Raw genomic sequence first — 14,722 nt, forward strand, 5'->3', positions numbered from 1 at the left:
AGCACAGGGTGTGGAAGGGGAGGTGGAGCCCCCCAGGGATGCTGGAAGGAGAGAGGTCGGGGGAGCGCAGCATGTGGAAGGGGAGGTGGAGCCCCCCAGGGATGCTGCACATCCGGGGACAGGAGACACCAGGGACACCAAACAGCTCTGGCAACATACAGGCCACCTCGTCATTTACAGGGGGCATCAAAGGAGGTGGCTCTGTACATGCATGATGTGGCCCCTGGTGGACATGTGGCTTTTTAATATTCCAGGGGACTGCAGGCTCCATGAGGGCAGGGACAGTGTCTGTCTTACTCCCTGGAGTAGCCTAAGTGCTGAGCACAGGGCCCAGCATGTGAGTGACCGGCTGTGACTTGCTGAGTGAATTAACGAACACATTCACGAGGGCCATGGTGCGCTGGGGCCAGGACAGCCACGATTCAGGATAATGAGGTGTGTTCAGGGGAGACTGTGATGTATTGCTTGTGCGGTTTCGTCGGCTTCTGGGCTTCCCCAGGAGAAGGAACGGCTCACTCCCCAGTGCTGTCATTGCCACTGGGCCGCCACTGTCCTGAATCTCTCAGCATCACCGATGCCGTGGCAGCCCCTGGCTCTGTGTGCAGAGGAACTTCTGTTAGAGCTGCAGGATTGTACCAAGATTCTGTAACAGACCAGGAGGCACAATTGTGCTGCCGGTTTCTTTATTTTGGGCGACAAAGGAAGAGCCCCCAGGAGCTGAAAAAAGGGAAGTGATGTCAGGTGAGCACTTAGGGACGAGGGACAGCCCCTCAAGACTGCTGGAGGACCCCCAGGAGCTCCTGAGAAGCAGATGTTTCGGGGGGCCTCCTTACATCCGCGGAGCCTGGGGACCTGTGGTCCTGGGGCTGAAACCAGCACCTGCGCGTCCCCAGAGGCTTGCTCTGTTGTCACTGGTCCTTCCTCACGGCAGGGCGAGTGTGGGAAGCTGCGGTCCCTGCGGGACAGCTCGCCGCGCTCAGGAACAAAGGATGGTGGCGTTGGTGCAGGCCACGGTGGAGCGGTCCTGGGTGTACAGCTGCAGCAGAACTTGGTACTCTCCCTGAAGGGATACGGGGAAAGCAGGAGGCGTGTGAGCCCAGAGCCATCAACCTTCAGCAAGCGGTTGCGGAGCCCTGCTACGTGCAGCCTCTGCTCTGCGCACCGGGGATAAAGTCGAACCGCACAGACCATCCCCACCCGCTGTGGCTCCCGGGCTGGCTGGGAGAGGCAGGTGGTGCCATGATGAATGGCTAAGCTGGAGGGGTCTCGTGTTCCCGACGGAGCTCCCACGGGGGTGCTGGGCTGACCAGGGGGTGCTGGGCTGGCGTGTGCCGGTTTGCAGCTTTAGGGAGGGTGGTGGTCGAGGCAGGTCCCCCGAGGACGTGACGTTGGGGTGAGGACCTGAAGGTGGTACGGAAGCACGCCATGCCGGCTGCGGAAAGTGAGGGCCCGATGGGCTCGGGGGGAGAGGCCCACAGGAGGAGAGGGGAAGAGGCTGGCGATGGCTTCCACCTGAGGCGTGGCCTGTCCCGACGTGCCTGTCAGCGGGATCCCTCCGGCTGCCGTGGGGAGAAAAGCCTGGGATGCGGATAGGAAGCAGTAAGACCGGGTAGCAGGTGGCGAAGGTTTGGAGCAGGTGGTGGAGATGGGGAGAGGGGCGGGATTCTGGAGGGATTCGGAAAGAAGGGCCGCTAGGATTGGCTGAGGAAACCCACGTGGGTGGGAAAGAGAGGGGTCGGGGTGACCCCGAGGACTCTGGCCTGAGCAACAGGAGGGATAAAGTGTTGTTTCCTGAGAAGGGGGAGGCAGCTGGGGGGCAAATCCAGCGGCATGGAGCCCGAACGCTCCGCTAGAGAAAGTATTTCTGCCTTTTAGGGTTCCTTTCTGGCGACAGCGCACCGCAGAGGACCTCCTCTGTGGTCAGGGGACGCCAGCCAGGCAGTGTGGAGCTGCAGAAGGAACCCAGGCCCGAGCCACGTGTGCCGTGCTCGTGGTTGAAGCTCCACCCGGCCCCGCAAGCCACGTGGTAGAGCCAACCTGCAGACTCTCTGTCACCCGAGGAAGGGAAGACATTTAATCTATATGAGCCGGAGGGAAGGAACAGATCAGACCACTGGATAGATGTTGCATGAAAGGTCTCGGGCTACGAGAGAGGTGCTTTCTAGCAATTAGCAGAGGCCCAGGAGTGAGTGAGTTCCCCAGCACTGATGGTGTCTCGGGCGTGAGGGCTGCCGAGGGTGTCACCTTGAAGATTCTCTGACGGTCTGGGCTCCCTGAGTCTGCTCAGATATCAGCAGCTGTGATTTCAGAAGCAGTGTTAGGAGTTTACATCAGAGTGTAAAAGCTAGAGAATTAGTTCTGAGTAGAGACCAGCTCACGTTTGCGTCTGATGGTGTTTCATCATCGCCATCATTGTATCACCATCAGCTACTTTTAACTGTCCCTGTGCCCTTAAGTACACACCACACAAAGTTATTGAAAACCAACTGAATTTCCCCCATCGCTTTCCAAGCCTAGTGAAAGAAGTAGAATGTGAATGAAGGCGTTCCAGATTACGAATGACAAGACACACATACTCTGCTTTAAGGGGCGAGAGTATTTAGGCAACAGGGCCCACCTGTGGGCAGGAGGAAAGGATGATGCCCAGAGAGCAGGGGTCTTTCTGCCGTTTGAAGAGCGCTGGATTTGTCAGGTAGGAGTCTGTAGTTGCACCCTTTGCACTTACACAGTCCAGGCCGTACCTGCCAGTTGGCACCCAAGTTGGAAGCCCAAAGGGCCTCTAAATTGTAAGTCAGAAAGCGGCAGCCAGATGCCCGCTGCAGGCAGCGCTTCAGTCGGGGCCGAGGGGCTGGTTGTGTTAAAAAGAAAATAACACCAAGACGCTGAAGACTGACTGCTGAGTGGAAAATTTTTCGGCCAAGCGGGAGTAGAATTAGCACAAAGCCCATCTCTGGGGGATTTGGCGGGAAGAGGCGGGATCTGGGGCAGGTCTTTTAAAACCAAACGTCTTCACACCATTTCTGTCCCATATTAGGAAGCAAAGTCTCTGAGCCTTGCAGGCTGGCTGTCAGCCAGGGGCGCCGGGCTGGTCTTGGGCCAGCGTGGGAGCTCAAGTTGGGGATTAAGGCCTCCAGCTGCCTCTGCTGCATACGTGACAGATCACATGTGTCCACTCTGCTTCTGTCCCCTGTCAGGCCTGGCTGGGGCGGGGTCAGGGCTGGCCGGGTTTCTGCTCCCCAGGCCCAGGCCCCAGAAGGGGAAGAGGTAGGAGGGCTGGGCAGAGGGCATCTGTAGATGCTTGAACAAGGAGGCCAGGGGCCAGGTGACCTGGCCTTGTCTCAGTCTCACGTCGGGCAATGCCCCCGAGGAGTACCGTCTGTTGTTGAGGGACGCAGGTAATGCGCTCACTCACGCATCCCAGGTGGTTGCAATGAAGCTTTTTACATCTCTGCTACCTTTTCTTTCAAAGTGATCCTGTGACTTTAAGTTCTCTCGCCTCTATTTCATAGCAATTGCTAAGAATAACTGTTTTTTTTTAAAAGTTAACAATGCAAGACTAAAGTTAATTGTTTGCAAATTTTAAGTCAATCTCCAGTGGAGGTGTGGGGAGGGTCCAAAGGAAAATGGAGGAAGAAAAAGAATTCAAATGGCAAAGATTTAAGGCAAAGATTTAAGGCAAAAAACTACGTGAGAGGAATTGTCTCACATCCTAGACGGGAAGAGAGTTTGCGCAACTCTCATATTATGCTGAAAGGCCTGAGGAGAAGACTCTGGAGGGCCGCACACTTCCCAACTGCCAGAGGAGTACTAGTGAAAGCCCAGCATAGCCTGGGGACTTGATGGCTTGAGACTGAGGAACCCAGAGGCTGGGACAGAAAGGAGACACACAGGGAAATGAAGCGAGTTCAAGAGATTCTTTATGGAGAAGGAGATTCTTTTCTAGAGTCGTATCAGGTTTCGGAAGATGCAAAGGATGAAGTTGAAGACCAGAAAATGAAAAGGGTTACATTTTTGTGACTCTTTTGATGTATTTCTGAAGGATGCTCTCAGGAGTAGTGTGTGGCGAATGGATCGCTATGTCAGAGCTGCTGGAGTATATTGAATGAAAAGGAATTAGAGGAAAAATCTACTCGTAGCTGTGAACCTCAGCAGTGAATGTGCAGGACGTGGTCATTTTATTTGCTGGGTGGTAGCTCGTGAATCCTGTGCGAGAACAGTAACTGGGGAGCTTTACGCTTTCCGGGCTGTGTGTTTCTTACTTTCTCTGAACGAACAGCCCGTCTGTGGCTGCTGCCCTTGCCTCAACAGCTCTAGCAGTGTGGAGACTCCCCAGACAAGGCCAACCTGCAGGACAGGGCCCCAGGATCCCTCCCCACGGGAGCTGTCTACACAGGGGCTGCCCCACAGGACAAAAGTGTTAAATACCAAAATGCCAAAACCTGTGCGTCAAGCATTAGTAAGTGCTCACGACGAGGTAGCCGCTTCGCTGAGAAAGGGCTTTCTTCGTGACGGGCCAACAAAAGCTTTACGTTTTTAGTTTAATTCGCTCCTCCACCTCCTGTGCGTCTCCTTCTTGAAGAAACTGCTAGATACAGTCATGAAGGAACAAAACAAAACAGAAAACCAAAACCTTACCTCAGGAATTTCAAATCCAGGATTGTAGACAGGGCCGGCATAAGAGATCTGCTCTGGAGAAACAGACAAAACACACATAAGGTCATTCAATCATTGAAAACAAGAACGATTTGCTCTACTATCTGTGATTGCTGTGCTCTGGGGATCCACTGATGAAGACAAATGTCTCTGTGCAAACGTTGTTTATATGCTAATGAGGAGACTGACGGTACGTAAATCCCTAAATGAGATAGCATCCAGACTGTAAAAAGCGCGGAGACACGCAGGTCATGGGACGGAGGCAGATGGAGGGACGGTTAGGAGGCCAGGCTGGCCCTGGGATGCTCAAGGTTACATCCTAAGACAACTTCTGACAACTGATTGACCTTAGACAGTTCTGATCTCTTTGGGCTCAGTTTCCTCGTTTTTAAGATGGGTATAATAATGACAATAACAGAGCTGAGAGGAATGCGGAGAGTTAATCAACATAAAGCCCTGATAACAATGTCTGGAAAGCCCTCAATAAATATTTACTAAAGTTACAAACTGGGAGATGCCATGTTTTGAGAAGGTGGCTGGTCCGGGAAGGCATCGCTAAGGAGACGACGTTGCATGATACGATCTCCCTGAGGGAGGAGAGTGAGGCAATTATTATTATTGAAAACTTTTATTTGATATTGGAGTACAGTTGAGTAACAACGTTGTGTGTTAGCTTTAGGTGTACAGCAAAGGGATTCAGTTACACGTATACACGTGTCTCTTCTTTTTCAGATTCTTTTCCCGTTTAGGTTATTACAGAATATTGAGCTGAGTTCCCTGTTCTGTACAGTAGCTCCTTGTTGGTGGCTATCTGTTTTAAATACAGCAGTTATTTAAAGAGCTGGATGAAGAGCACCGCAGTGCCGCGGAATAGGGACAAAGGCCCTGATGTGGAAAAGAATTTGAGAATGTGGAAGGATGGAAGGCAGACGGAGTTACCAAAGCAGAGTGAACGCAGGGGTCCATGCTGGGAAGAGATTGGAAAGACTGAGGGGAGGCAGATGTTCCAGGACCTTGAGGGCGCAGTGAGGAGGCAGGTGGCATAAAGTCAAGTGAAGATACCTAATCTATGCTTTGAAGAGATCGTTCCGCTGTGTGGAGAGGCCTAGAGTGGAGGCTGTTTAGGGGCCGAGGAGAGCGATGGGTTGGTGAAGCATGGTGGTAGGGGGGAGATGGAGAAAAACTAATGGAATCAGGATGGTATCGGGAGGGTTTGGGACTGAGCATCTGGGTAGGTGGGGTACCATTCGCTGAGATGGGGGAGGCTTGAGAAGGAGGAGTGTGTGTGTGTGTGTGTGTGTGTGTGTGTGTTAACTAAAGAGCCCTATTTCTGGGAGGTGGTTATTAAGGGTCCTTGAAAGCAGTTGGTCACATGACTTTGGAATATGGGGGAAGAGGTCAGGGATAGAGCCAGGACCTACTGGAGTCAGGATGAGGATGAGACCTCCCCTAAGAAGACAGACTTAACAGGCAGAGAAGGGGGAAGGGCCAGGACCACTCCTGGGTCCCTCCAACATTCAGGAGTTAGGGAGAAGAGGGGAGGACAGCCAAGGAGACTAAGAAGGAATGGCCATGGAGTGGAGGGTAACCAGGGAGTGGAGGGGGCAGAGAAGCCAGGAGGTGGATGGTTTTCAAAAAGGAGGGGACAGTCGACCATGTTGAATGCAGCTGAGAGTTTATGCAAGATAAGGACAGAAATGTGCGGTGGACTTGGCAACATGGAGGTCATTTGGTGACCTTGACAGAAGCGCTGGAGAAGTGAGAACAAACGCCCAAATGGGGTGAGTTGAAGACCAATACGGAGGTGAGAGAAGCAGAAAAAATGAATGAAAACTGGAGGAGGGTGTGGGTTAAGAAGGTTGTTTCTCTAAGATGGAGACACTGTACCATATTTGTCATTTGAAGTTAATGATCTTGAGAGAGATTGAAGACGCAGAAGAGAGGAAATAATGGAAAGGATGAGTGTTTCAGAAGGCGGGAGGGGAGGGATTTGCCCCTGAGAGGAGCACAAGGGTTGTTCCCATGTTTATAGGAGAGAAAACAGAGCAGAACAGGTTCAGACGTAGGCAGATCTGTAGATTGGCCAGTGGACCAATGGCAGGCTCCTGTCTGATTACTTCTGTTTCTTAGTGAAGGTCATGGGCAAAGAGGTGGAGGAATGTGGACGGTGTGGAAGAAGGTTACTTGAAAAACGACAGGATTGCTAGGCAGTGTTGCATTTGTTTGTTTGTTTGTTGTTTTTGGGGTTTTGTTTTGAGATTTGTGGCATAAATTTCAAGAGACTGCAGTCAGCCCAGATGCGTATTTTCTCAGCAACATTCAGTAGCTCTGATCAAGGGTAGAGGGAGTAGATGGCTGAGTTGGGGTCCTGCTGGACAAATGTAAGGAGAGGAAGGCAAGGCTGTTGGGAAGAGATGCAGGGAAGTTGATGATAACAGACCACGGAATCTGAGGAGGGTACGGGAGATGATGATGGGAAGAGATGCAGGGAAGTTGATGATAACAGACCACGGAATCTGAGGAGGGTACGGGAGACGATGAAGGCGGGAGGGGTTGATCGATAGTAAAATCTGCGGTGGAGTCGGCTGAATGGAGTTTCCGTCACTGCGATCCACGACCTAGAGTACCTGAGCTGAAGGATGTGGTGAAGCCACAGGGAGGACGGCTTGACGGCGAGATTTCAGAAATGGCGCCCTTGCTGCAGTGACCACGTGCAGGGCTCACGTGGGAGAGAGTGTGAGGCGGAAAGGGGGGCTTGGGTGTTGGAGGTGAGGGGGTCCAGGGGCTGAGACATCGTGGTGCTGGGTGGGTTCGTGTCAGTGTTGAATACTGAAACCTCAGACGGTGGCCGTCTCCTCTGTGATCCCCCAGCACCGTGCACTTAGCATACGACGAGCAGAGTGGCACAGACTCTGGGGCCAGACTATCCGGGCTGGGCTTGAATCTTGACTCTTTTTCTTGCCAAGTAAACGGATTATGTAACATCTCTGTGCCTCAGTTTCCTTATCAGGAAATGGGGTGATAATAATATCCACCCCATGTGTTGTGCACGTTTAGCACACGTAAGACTCTCGTAACAGTTCGAAGAGGGACGGGCGCATGGTAAACACTCAACTAGGACTTGCCTAGTTTATCCGCCAACCCACACTACTGGCGTCCATTTAAAAGAGGCCAGGCGCTATGCTAGGTGCTGATGCCACAGTAGACAAGAATGTTATGTGAACCACCTGAATCGCTGAGCACCCAGAACTCTACTCAATTGTTTACAGGGCTGTCTCCTTCTCCGGTCAGGACCTCTGTGTCTCCTGGTTTACACAGCTCCCTGTACACTGCGCAGAGCCCAGCACACGGCTGGGGTGCAATATACGGTTAATGAATGAGGCCATCAAACGAGCAGACCCAGAGCCAGGGTGCGGTTTGCCAACCAACTTCATTCTTGCTCACGCTATTGTCATCCTCCTTCTGCTGGAAGGGTCCAGGCCTGGCACGTGCTGACAGAGAAGACAGGATTAGGGAAGGAGCCACTCAGAGCAGCCAATGCGGTGATGAGGGTGGAGGGATGGTGGGGGAGGAGGCAGGAGAACAAACGCTTCTCGGTTTATTGATGGCGTTGGGTGCCGGGCTCCTTAATGGCACGGTGATTTCCTACCTCGCCCAGCACCTGGTGCCTAACAGCTGCTCAGTTAGTATTTGGAGACAGACCAAGCTCTCCCCAGTTAAGGGGCAGGGGCAGGGGCGGCGTGGCTGGTGCCAGAGCAGCTGCCCACATGGAACCATGTCAGGGGCATGAGGGCAACCCGAGACCTGAACTTCTACCACAAGACCTGTGCTTAGCATAGCCTTTGGCTTCTGTTCAATGCCCATGTCCTACCCTTCCTTCCCACGGTCACTTCCTGGTACCTTGCAGGGATGACACGCAAACCTGGTGGGGGGGAAGACATCCCTATTTCATTGCTCGAAATGTACTGCTCCATTCGTTGTTAAAAGGAAACATATTTGTTTGCGGATATAAGCAAGAGGCTTATTGGAAACTACTGCTCTGTACGATGTGGTATTAGAAATAGAAATGTTGAGGTCCTGAATCATATCCTCAGGAATCTTCCAGTGCGACTGGGGAAGAGACAATGACTAGCTATAGAGTTAACTGTGTGAGGGGTGAGCAGAGGGTGTGGGCGGTGAACCTAAGAGAGCAGAGAGCTCAGCGGGGCTGCCGGGTTTCATCCGTAGGGCTGGAGGGTCTACGGCCCCAGGGCATACCGTTCCTGTTAGGATCCATGCTGCCCCTGGGGTTGTGCGGCACAGGGGCCCAGCTGCCAGTACGTGGTTTCTTTTCAGGACGTGATCTATTATCTCTTCCCTGGTGTACACTCTGACCCGAGTCAGGACGATCTGAGCAGAGGTTCGAAGAGACTGGGGACCCATCTACTCTGGCAAGAGATGCTTTGCTTCATTTCAGCCTAGAGCTGTCCACTTGCAGCCTTGTCGCTGATTCTGGGACTCCGAGGTAGCCTTCCAAGAAAATCCCTTTGCTTTTGTTGGCTGGACTAGGTTTTTGCTGCCTGCAGCTCAGGGACCATGGTTGCTAGGGGCAGGAACCAGTTAAAATCCCTCATGCCGGCCCTTGGAGAATGGGACACAGCCGACTCCGGAGCAGGGTGTGAGGACGGGAGTGAGTGTGTCCATCCATGTCAGGTCTGGTTGGATTCCCTCGGACACGTCTCGTACCCACTTCCTACTTCTATCTAGTGTTCTGAGGTGACACAGTGCAAACTGCTTGACCCTGGAGGCTGATAGACGGGCTCAGGGCCCAGCTTTCCTACTCACTAAGTGTCGATGGGTGATTTGCTTTTAACTATCCTGCGACTCAGCTTCTGCGCTTGCAAAATAGAAATAGGAACACCTCACCTGCAAGGCATTGAGAGGACTCGGAACTTGTGTGTCAGCTCACGGAGAAGATTGGGGGCCCCAGGAAGGGTAGAGACAGCAGTTGTTCGTTGTACAGTTATTCACTGGATGTGCAGGAGAGTGAGGTGTGACGGCTTGCGTAGGGGATGCTGAGAAGCGCACCAAGGCTGGGTTTGGGAACCTTCTTCCTGAGCCCATGTGCAGAACTGCTAAGTTCTGCTGGTATCTTTTTTGTTTTTCTTTTAACTTCTGTTTTAAAAAATGTATGAGTGCTGTTCTTGGCAGAACACCAGGCGAGTGATATCTAGCATTTTGTTTTGCTCATTTAATGCTCTAAGATTTGCTCATTTGTGCTTCACTATTAAGGTCCTTTACTGGGATGAAGAGTGTCATGAACTAGATCCTCTTCACTTTACAGTTTCAACTGGAGCTTTTCTGGGGACCCACGAAGTTCCTGAGAGTTGCTGCAAGTAACTCATGAAACTATCTTTTTTTTTTAACCGGATGAAACAACACCTTCCTTTTTCAGATCATCTCTGATTCGGAGATTCCTTTAATTAACATCCTCACACTCCAATACGATAAAAAGAGCCCCAGTATGTCTGTACCCACTTCTTCCTTTCCTTCTTTAGGAATCTTGATCAGTTTTTTTTTTTTTCTTTTTTTTTGCGTTACGCGGGCCTCTCACTGTTGTGGCCTCTCCCGTTGCGGAGCACAGGCTCCGGACGCGCAGGCCCAGCGGCCATGGCTCACGGGCCCAGCCGCTCCGCGGCACGTGGGATCTTCCCGGACCGGGGCACGAACCCGTGTCCCCTGCATCGGCAGGCGGACTCTCAACCACTGCGCCACCAGGGAAGCCCTTGATCAGTTTTTAATTGCAGTGAGTTAAAGAACTTCACCCTTCTGCCTCTGAATACTTGAAGTCATTTCTGCCGGTCAGCTTTTCCGGGGACCCAGGTCTTTGTGTGATTGGCACACAGTGTCTTTTTAGAGAGGAAATGGGTTTTAAAATGTGGAAATTAAAGGTCCCAAAGAGTGTGGATCAGACTGATACGAGGCCGGGAGCTGCTCAGCAACCGGGGCGGATCCTGGCCCGGAAGGAAGTGCCTGTTGATTGTGTGGATTTCGTTAGATGGAGTCTCACCATTTCCCGGCCCTTGCTAGTATCTTACGGGAATTCCCTGCGGTCTTTCAAACTTATTACAAAATGTCATCAATATTTAAGCATCATTAAGGTTCTTGACGGTGTAAAAATACTTCGAGTTACAATTTATCAAAAATAGGCCAATTGTATATTCAGAGCAAAGACTTTTTTACGTGGATCCTTTATTCATTTACTCCCGTTTGACCCCCAGGGACTGGGGGGCAGCGTTGAACTAGGAGGACACAGCCCACGTCCTGCCGTCCAGTGAGTGGGCGGCATCATGGGGTCCAGGAAGCGTGAACAAGGGCTGCTGTGGGCAGTGGTCCCAGGGTGAAGAGGGAAGTTCCAGGCAGACCAAGAGCCTCGTCTCTGGGGTGAGAGGGAGTGAGCGCTTTACTCTGAGTAAACTCTACACTTGTCGTTCCTCTCTGCCTTCGGGCATTTCCTTAAAGGCACCAGATGCAGCCACTTGTGAACCACAACCTCAGCTCCCGAGCTCTGACCGGCCCTGCTTCCTTCAGTCTCCGACCCCAGAGGGTGTGTCAGCATCTCTGGTCCCACCGGGCAGTGCTGAGCTAGTTGCTGGGTAGGGCCCTCATTTAAATTAATAAAGAACCTGCCTGGGGTGGGGACACAGAGGAGTGTTCACTGCCTCTGGGGTGGATGTGGCTGTAGATTGAACCCCTGTGCGGCCCCAAAGCCTTGAGGTTCTATCAAGGTTTCAGTGGATTCCCGGCAGGGGTGGGCAGGTAGCCCCAGGCTAAGTCCAGGCCCAGATCTGATTTTTTTATTATATATTTTTGGTGTGTCCTGATTGGTCAGCTTCTCTGTCCCCTGGGCCATGCAGCCTGTTACCCTCTAGAGCCTCGGCAGGTCCCCCCGAGGGGAGGTCAGAGGAGGACTTCCGTGCTGTGAGCATGCCTGCACCATCTCGAGAGCGATCCTGCAGCTACACCGGTGCAGTAGGGCAGACGGGGCCACAGGGGATGTGAGTGGGAGCGGAGACTCCCAGTGTCCCGGGCCACGTCCCTTAGCCCGCCGTGGAATCACGGCAGCCCAGGTGGCAGCCACCACGCTCTCCGACATCCTCCCAGGTCAAGGGCTTCCCACTTTCCTGCTGCTCAGCAGCCCGTGGAGGGCGACCGGGCGGTGCAGGACCGTGTCCCCCGGAGGACGCCCTCAACCAGGGAGGATTGGAATCCGGGGATAAATGCCCGCAGCCTTCTGACCTTCAGAGGGATGATTCTGAGACACACATCTCGGTTCCCCAAGGGTCCAGTGGGCCGACCCTGCTCCACGCTGGTAATCAGGTCCCTGACACATCGCTCCCTGGCTTTTCCTCCTGCCCCGAGTCCGTCTCACTCCTCTCTCACCCTGCTTCCTGACATCACTATCCAATAAACTACCCCCCGAGTCCTTGTCTCTGGCTTTGCTGTGGGCGGGGAGGGACCCCAAACTGAGACGCTTCCTGGCAGAAGGTACACTTTTCCCAGTTTGTATGAAGGCCATGTAGGAGCTAGAGGTGGTCCTGGAAAGCTGGCTGCCAGTATATTTGGACCTGTTTCTGGTGATGGAGCCACGCAGCCTAGAATGTAAATCGGAAGCCCCTGGAACCTGTTCTCTGACTTTAGCCCCAAAGAACAGGAAGGAGGGTGGATGCCCTGGGTCCTCCCCGTGACGGCTCCAGCATCCACCCTTCCAGAGAGGATACGGCGAAGAGAGAGGTGACGACCGCAGCTGTGCCTGGAAGAGGGTGAGCTGGATGTGCGTGCGGCTGGGAGGGCGCCGGCAAGTCTGAGGGAAGAGGGAGCAGAGAAAGGAGGGGAGAGGCGCGTGGCCAGCCTCGCGGGCTTTTTCCCCTTCATTCAGCTGGATGGAGTTGTACTGTCACTGAGTAGTCCGCCCAGTGGTGTAGCCTGTAATATATAAAGTAAACTTGAAAAACCTGGAGTTGAGAGCTTTGGGATTCCTTGGCATGTCAGATGACCCTTTCGTTGGGAGGATCATTTCCGCTGCTACTGAGGGCTCAGCGGTTAGAACATGATGAGTTTCATCCCCAGCGTATCACGAGATGTCCAGCCAGTTGTTGGCCCTTTGGCTGCATGGAGGGTCAGCCTGTTCCAGGAATCGTAGCTTGTCCTTGTCAGAATCACAGTGGTACTTTGGAGCTCGTGACTATCTAATCAGAGTTTGGGCTCCTACACAAGTTACCTTAGTTTTGCCCATGCTGACTACTTTGATTTCTTTCCCTGTCCATTCAAACAGGCTTGTGAGATCTTCTGTATGACGTTTTTTTTTTTGTTTTTTTTTTTTTGCGGTACGCAGGCCTCTCACTGCTGTGGCCTCTCCCATTGCGGAGCACAGGCTCCGGACACGCAGGCTCAGCGGCCATGGCTCACGGGCCCAGCCGCTCCGCGGCATGTGGGATCCTCCCGGCCCAGGGCACGAACCCATGTCCCCTGCATCGGCAGGCGGACTCTCAACCACTGCGCCACCAGGGAAGCCCTGTATGACCTTTTACTACTAGAGAAACCTACTGTTATTTATACTTGGAGACATTCACTGTGTACTTGCAATGGATCATGTATAAAACTATAAAATGAGCATCCTTCCAGGGCTTACTCATTCATGGTCCTGCCATTCCACCTCTGCAGCTTGTCACCCCGCCCTTTTTACCCTAATATCACGCTACCTCTTCTCAATGACAAACTCCTATCAGGGCTTGTTGTCCATCTTACTCCCTTTAGAGAAATGTTTTCACACATGGGTCTTGTCACTGACTTCTAGCCAAATAGTTTTTTCTCTGGGCAGGTGATGTGGCAGGTGGGAGCTTTATGGGGTCTGGGAAAGGGCGACAAGAACAGCCCAATAAGGCAAACCTTTTCTGAGCAGTGATAGGATCCCCTAACCAAGAAACCCGTATCTTGCCCCAGCTACACGAGCAGCTGTATGATCTGTGAAGTTCTCAGAACTGTGACTTCTAGGAGAGCATTTTTCATTGAAAACATACAGAGTATGAGTTTTCCTTGGATTATGGACAATTATTTGGCCTCTTCACATGGTCACGGTATGCAGAGGTCAGACAAGCTGTACTGGTTTTCCATTTGGAGATTGTACAGGCTACTGATGCCCTCCCCCCGCCCCACCAAAGATGTCCACGTGCTAATTCCCAGCACCTGTAAATACTACCTTACGAGGCAAAAGGGACTTTGCAGATGCAATCATGTCAAGGATTTTGAGTTAGGAGATTATCCTGGATGATCTGAGTGAGTCCAGTGCAACCATAAGGGTCCTCATAAGAGGGAGGAGCTCAGAGGGAGAAGGTGATGTGAGGATGAAGGAGAGAGGAGTGATGAGGCTACAAGCCAAGGAATGCCAGCTGCCACTAGAAACTAAAAACGTCGAGCAAATGGATTTGCCCCCGAAGCCGTCAGAAGGAACACAGTTCTGCTGACCCTGATTTCAGACTTCTGATGTCCAGAACTGTAAAAGAATACGTTTGTGTTGCAAGTTACTGAGGTCACGGTAATTTGTCACAGCAGCAGTAGGAAACTAACACACTGATCTTGGACTCAGAGAGGGGCCAAGAGTGGTGACTTGTTTGGATTTGGGGGTCCCAGCAAAGGGCCCTTTGGAACCAGGACACCAGCATAATCTAGGATTTCAGCAAAAGAGAAGGTACCCGGGCCTATGGCTGGACTAGAGAGTGAAATTTCTAGCATAAATTCATACAGCTGAACTCAGGACAGATGGTTAAAAAAATTTAGAGCCATATAGAAACTACCAGGTCAGTGATGTTCAATATAGCATTCTGCAAAGATGCGACTGTTCTATATCTGCAGCATTAAATGTGGCAGCCGCTCTCCACATATGGCCACTAAGAGCTTGAAATGTGGCTAGCATGGCTAAATTTTTAACTTCATTTAAATGTAAGTGATTTAAATAGCCATCTGTGACTAGTGGCTACCATATTGGACAGTGCAGTTTTAGGTCAGCACTGTCTAATAGAAATATAATGTG

The 14,722-nt window shown here is 52.1% G+C and overlaps 1 protein-coding gene across 1 annotated transcript in view; it reads right to left on the bottom strand.

The window, feature by feature from the left end:
- Positions 1 to 938: 938 nt before the first annotated feature.
- Positions 939 to 14,722, bottom strand: part of LY86 (lymphocyte antigen 86) — a gene marked incomplete at its 5' end in the record, with an annotated part of 50,013 nt that continues 36,229 nt past the window's right edge. Inside the window, 2 exons of the mRNA XM_082848365.1 lie at positions 939 to 1,060; positions 4,636 to 4,688. Coding sequence (XP_082704491.1) covers positions 977 to 1,060; positions 4,636 to 4,688 — 137 coding nt within the window. The 3' untranslated portion in view covers positions 939 to 976. The remainder of the gene's footprint in view (positions 1,061 to 4,635; positions 4,689 to 14,722) is intronic.

Source organism: Leucopleurus acutus, assembly GCF_964270905.1.
Source record: "Leucopleurus acutus genome assembly, chromosome: 10".
NCBI lineage: Eukaryota > Metazoa > Chordata > Mammalia > Artiodactyla > Delphinidae > Leucopleurus > Leucopleurus acutus.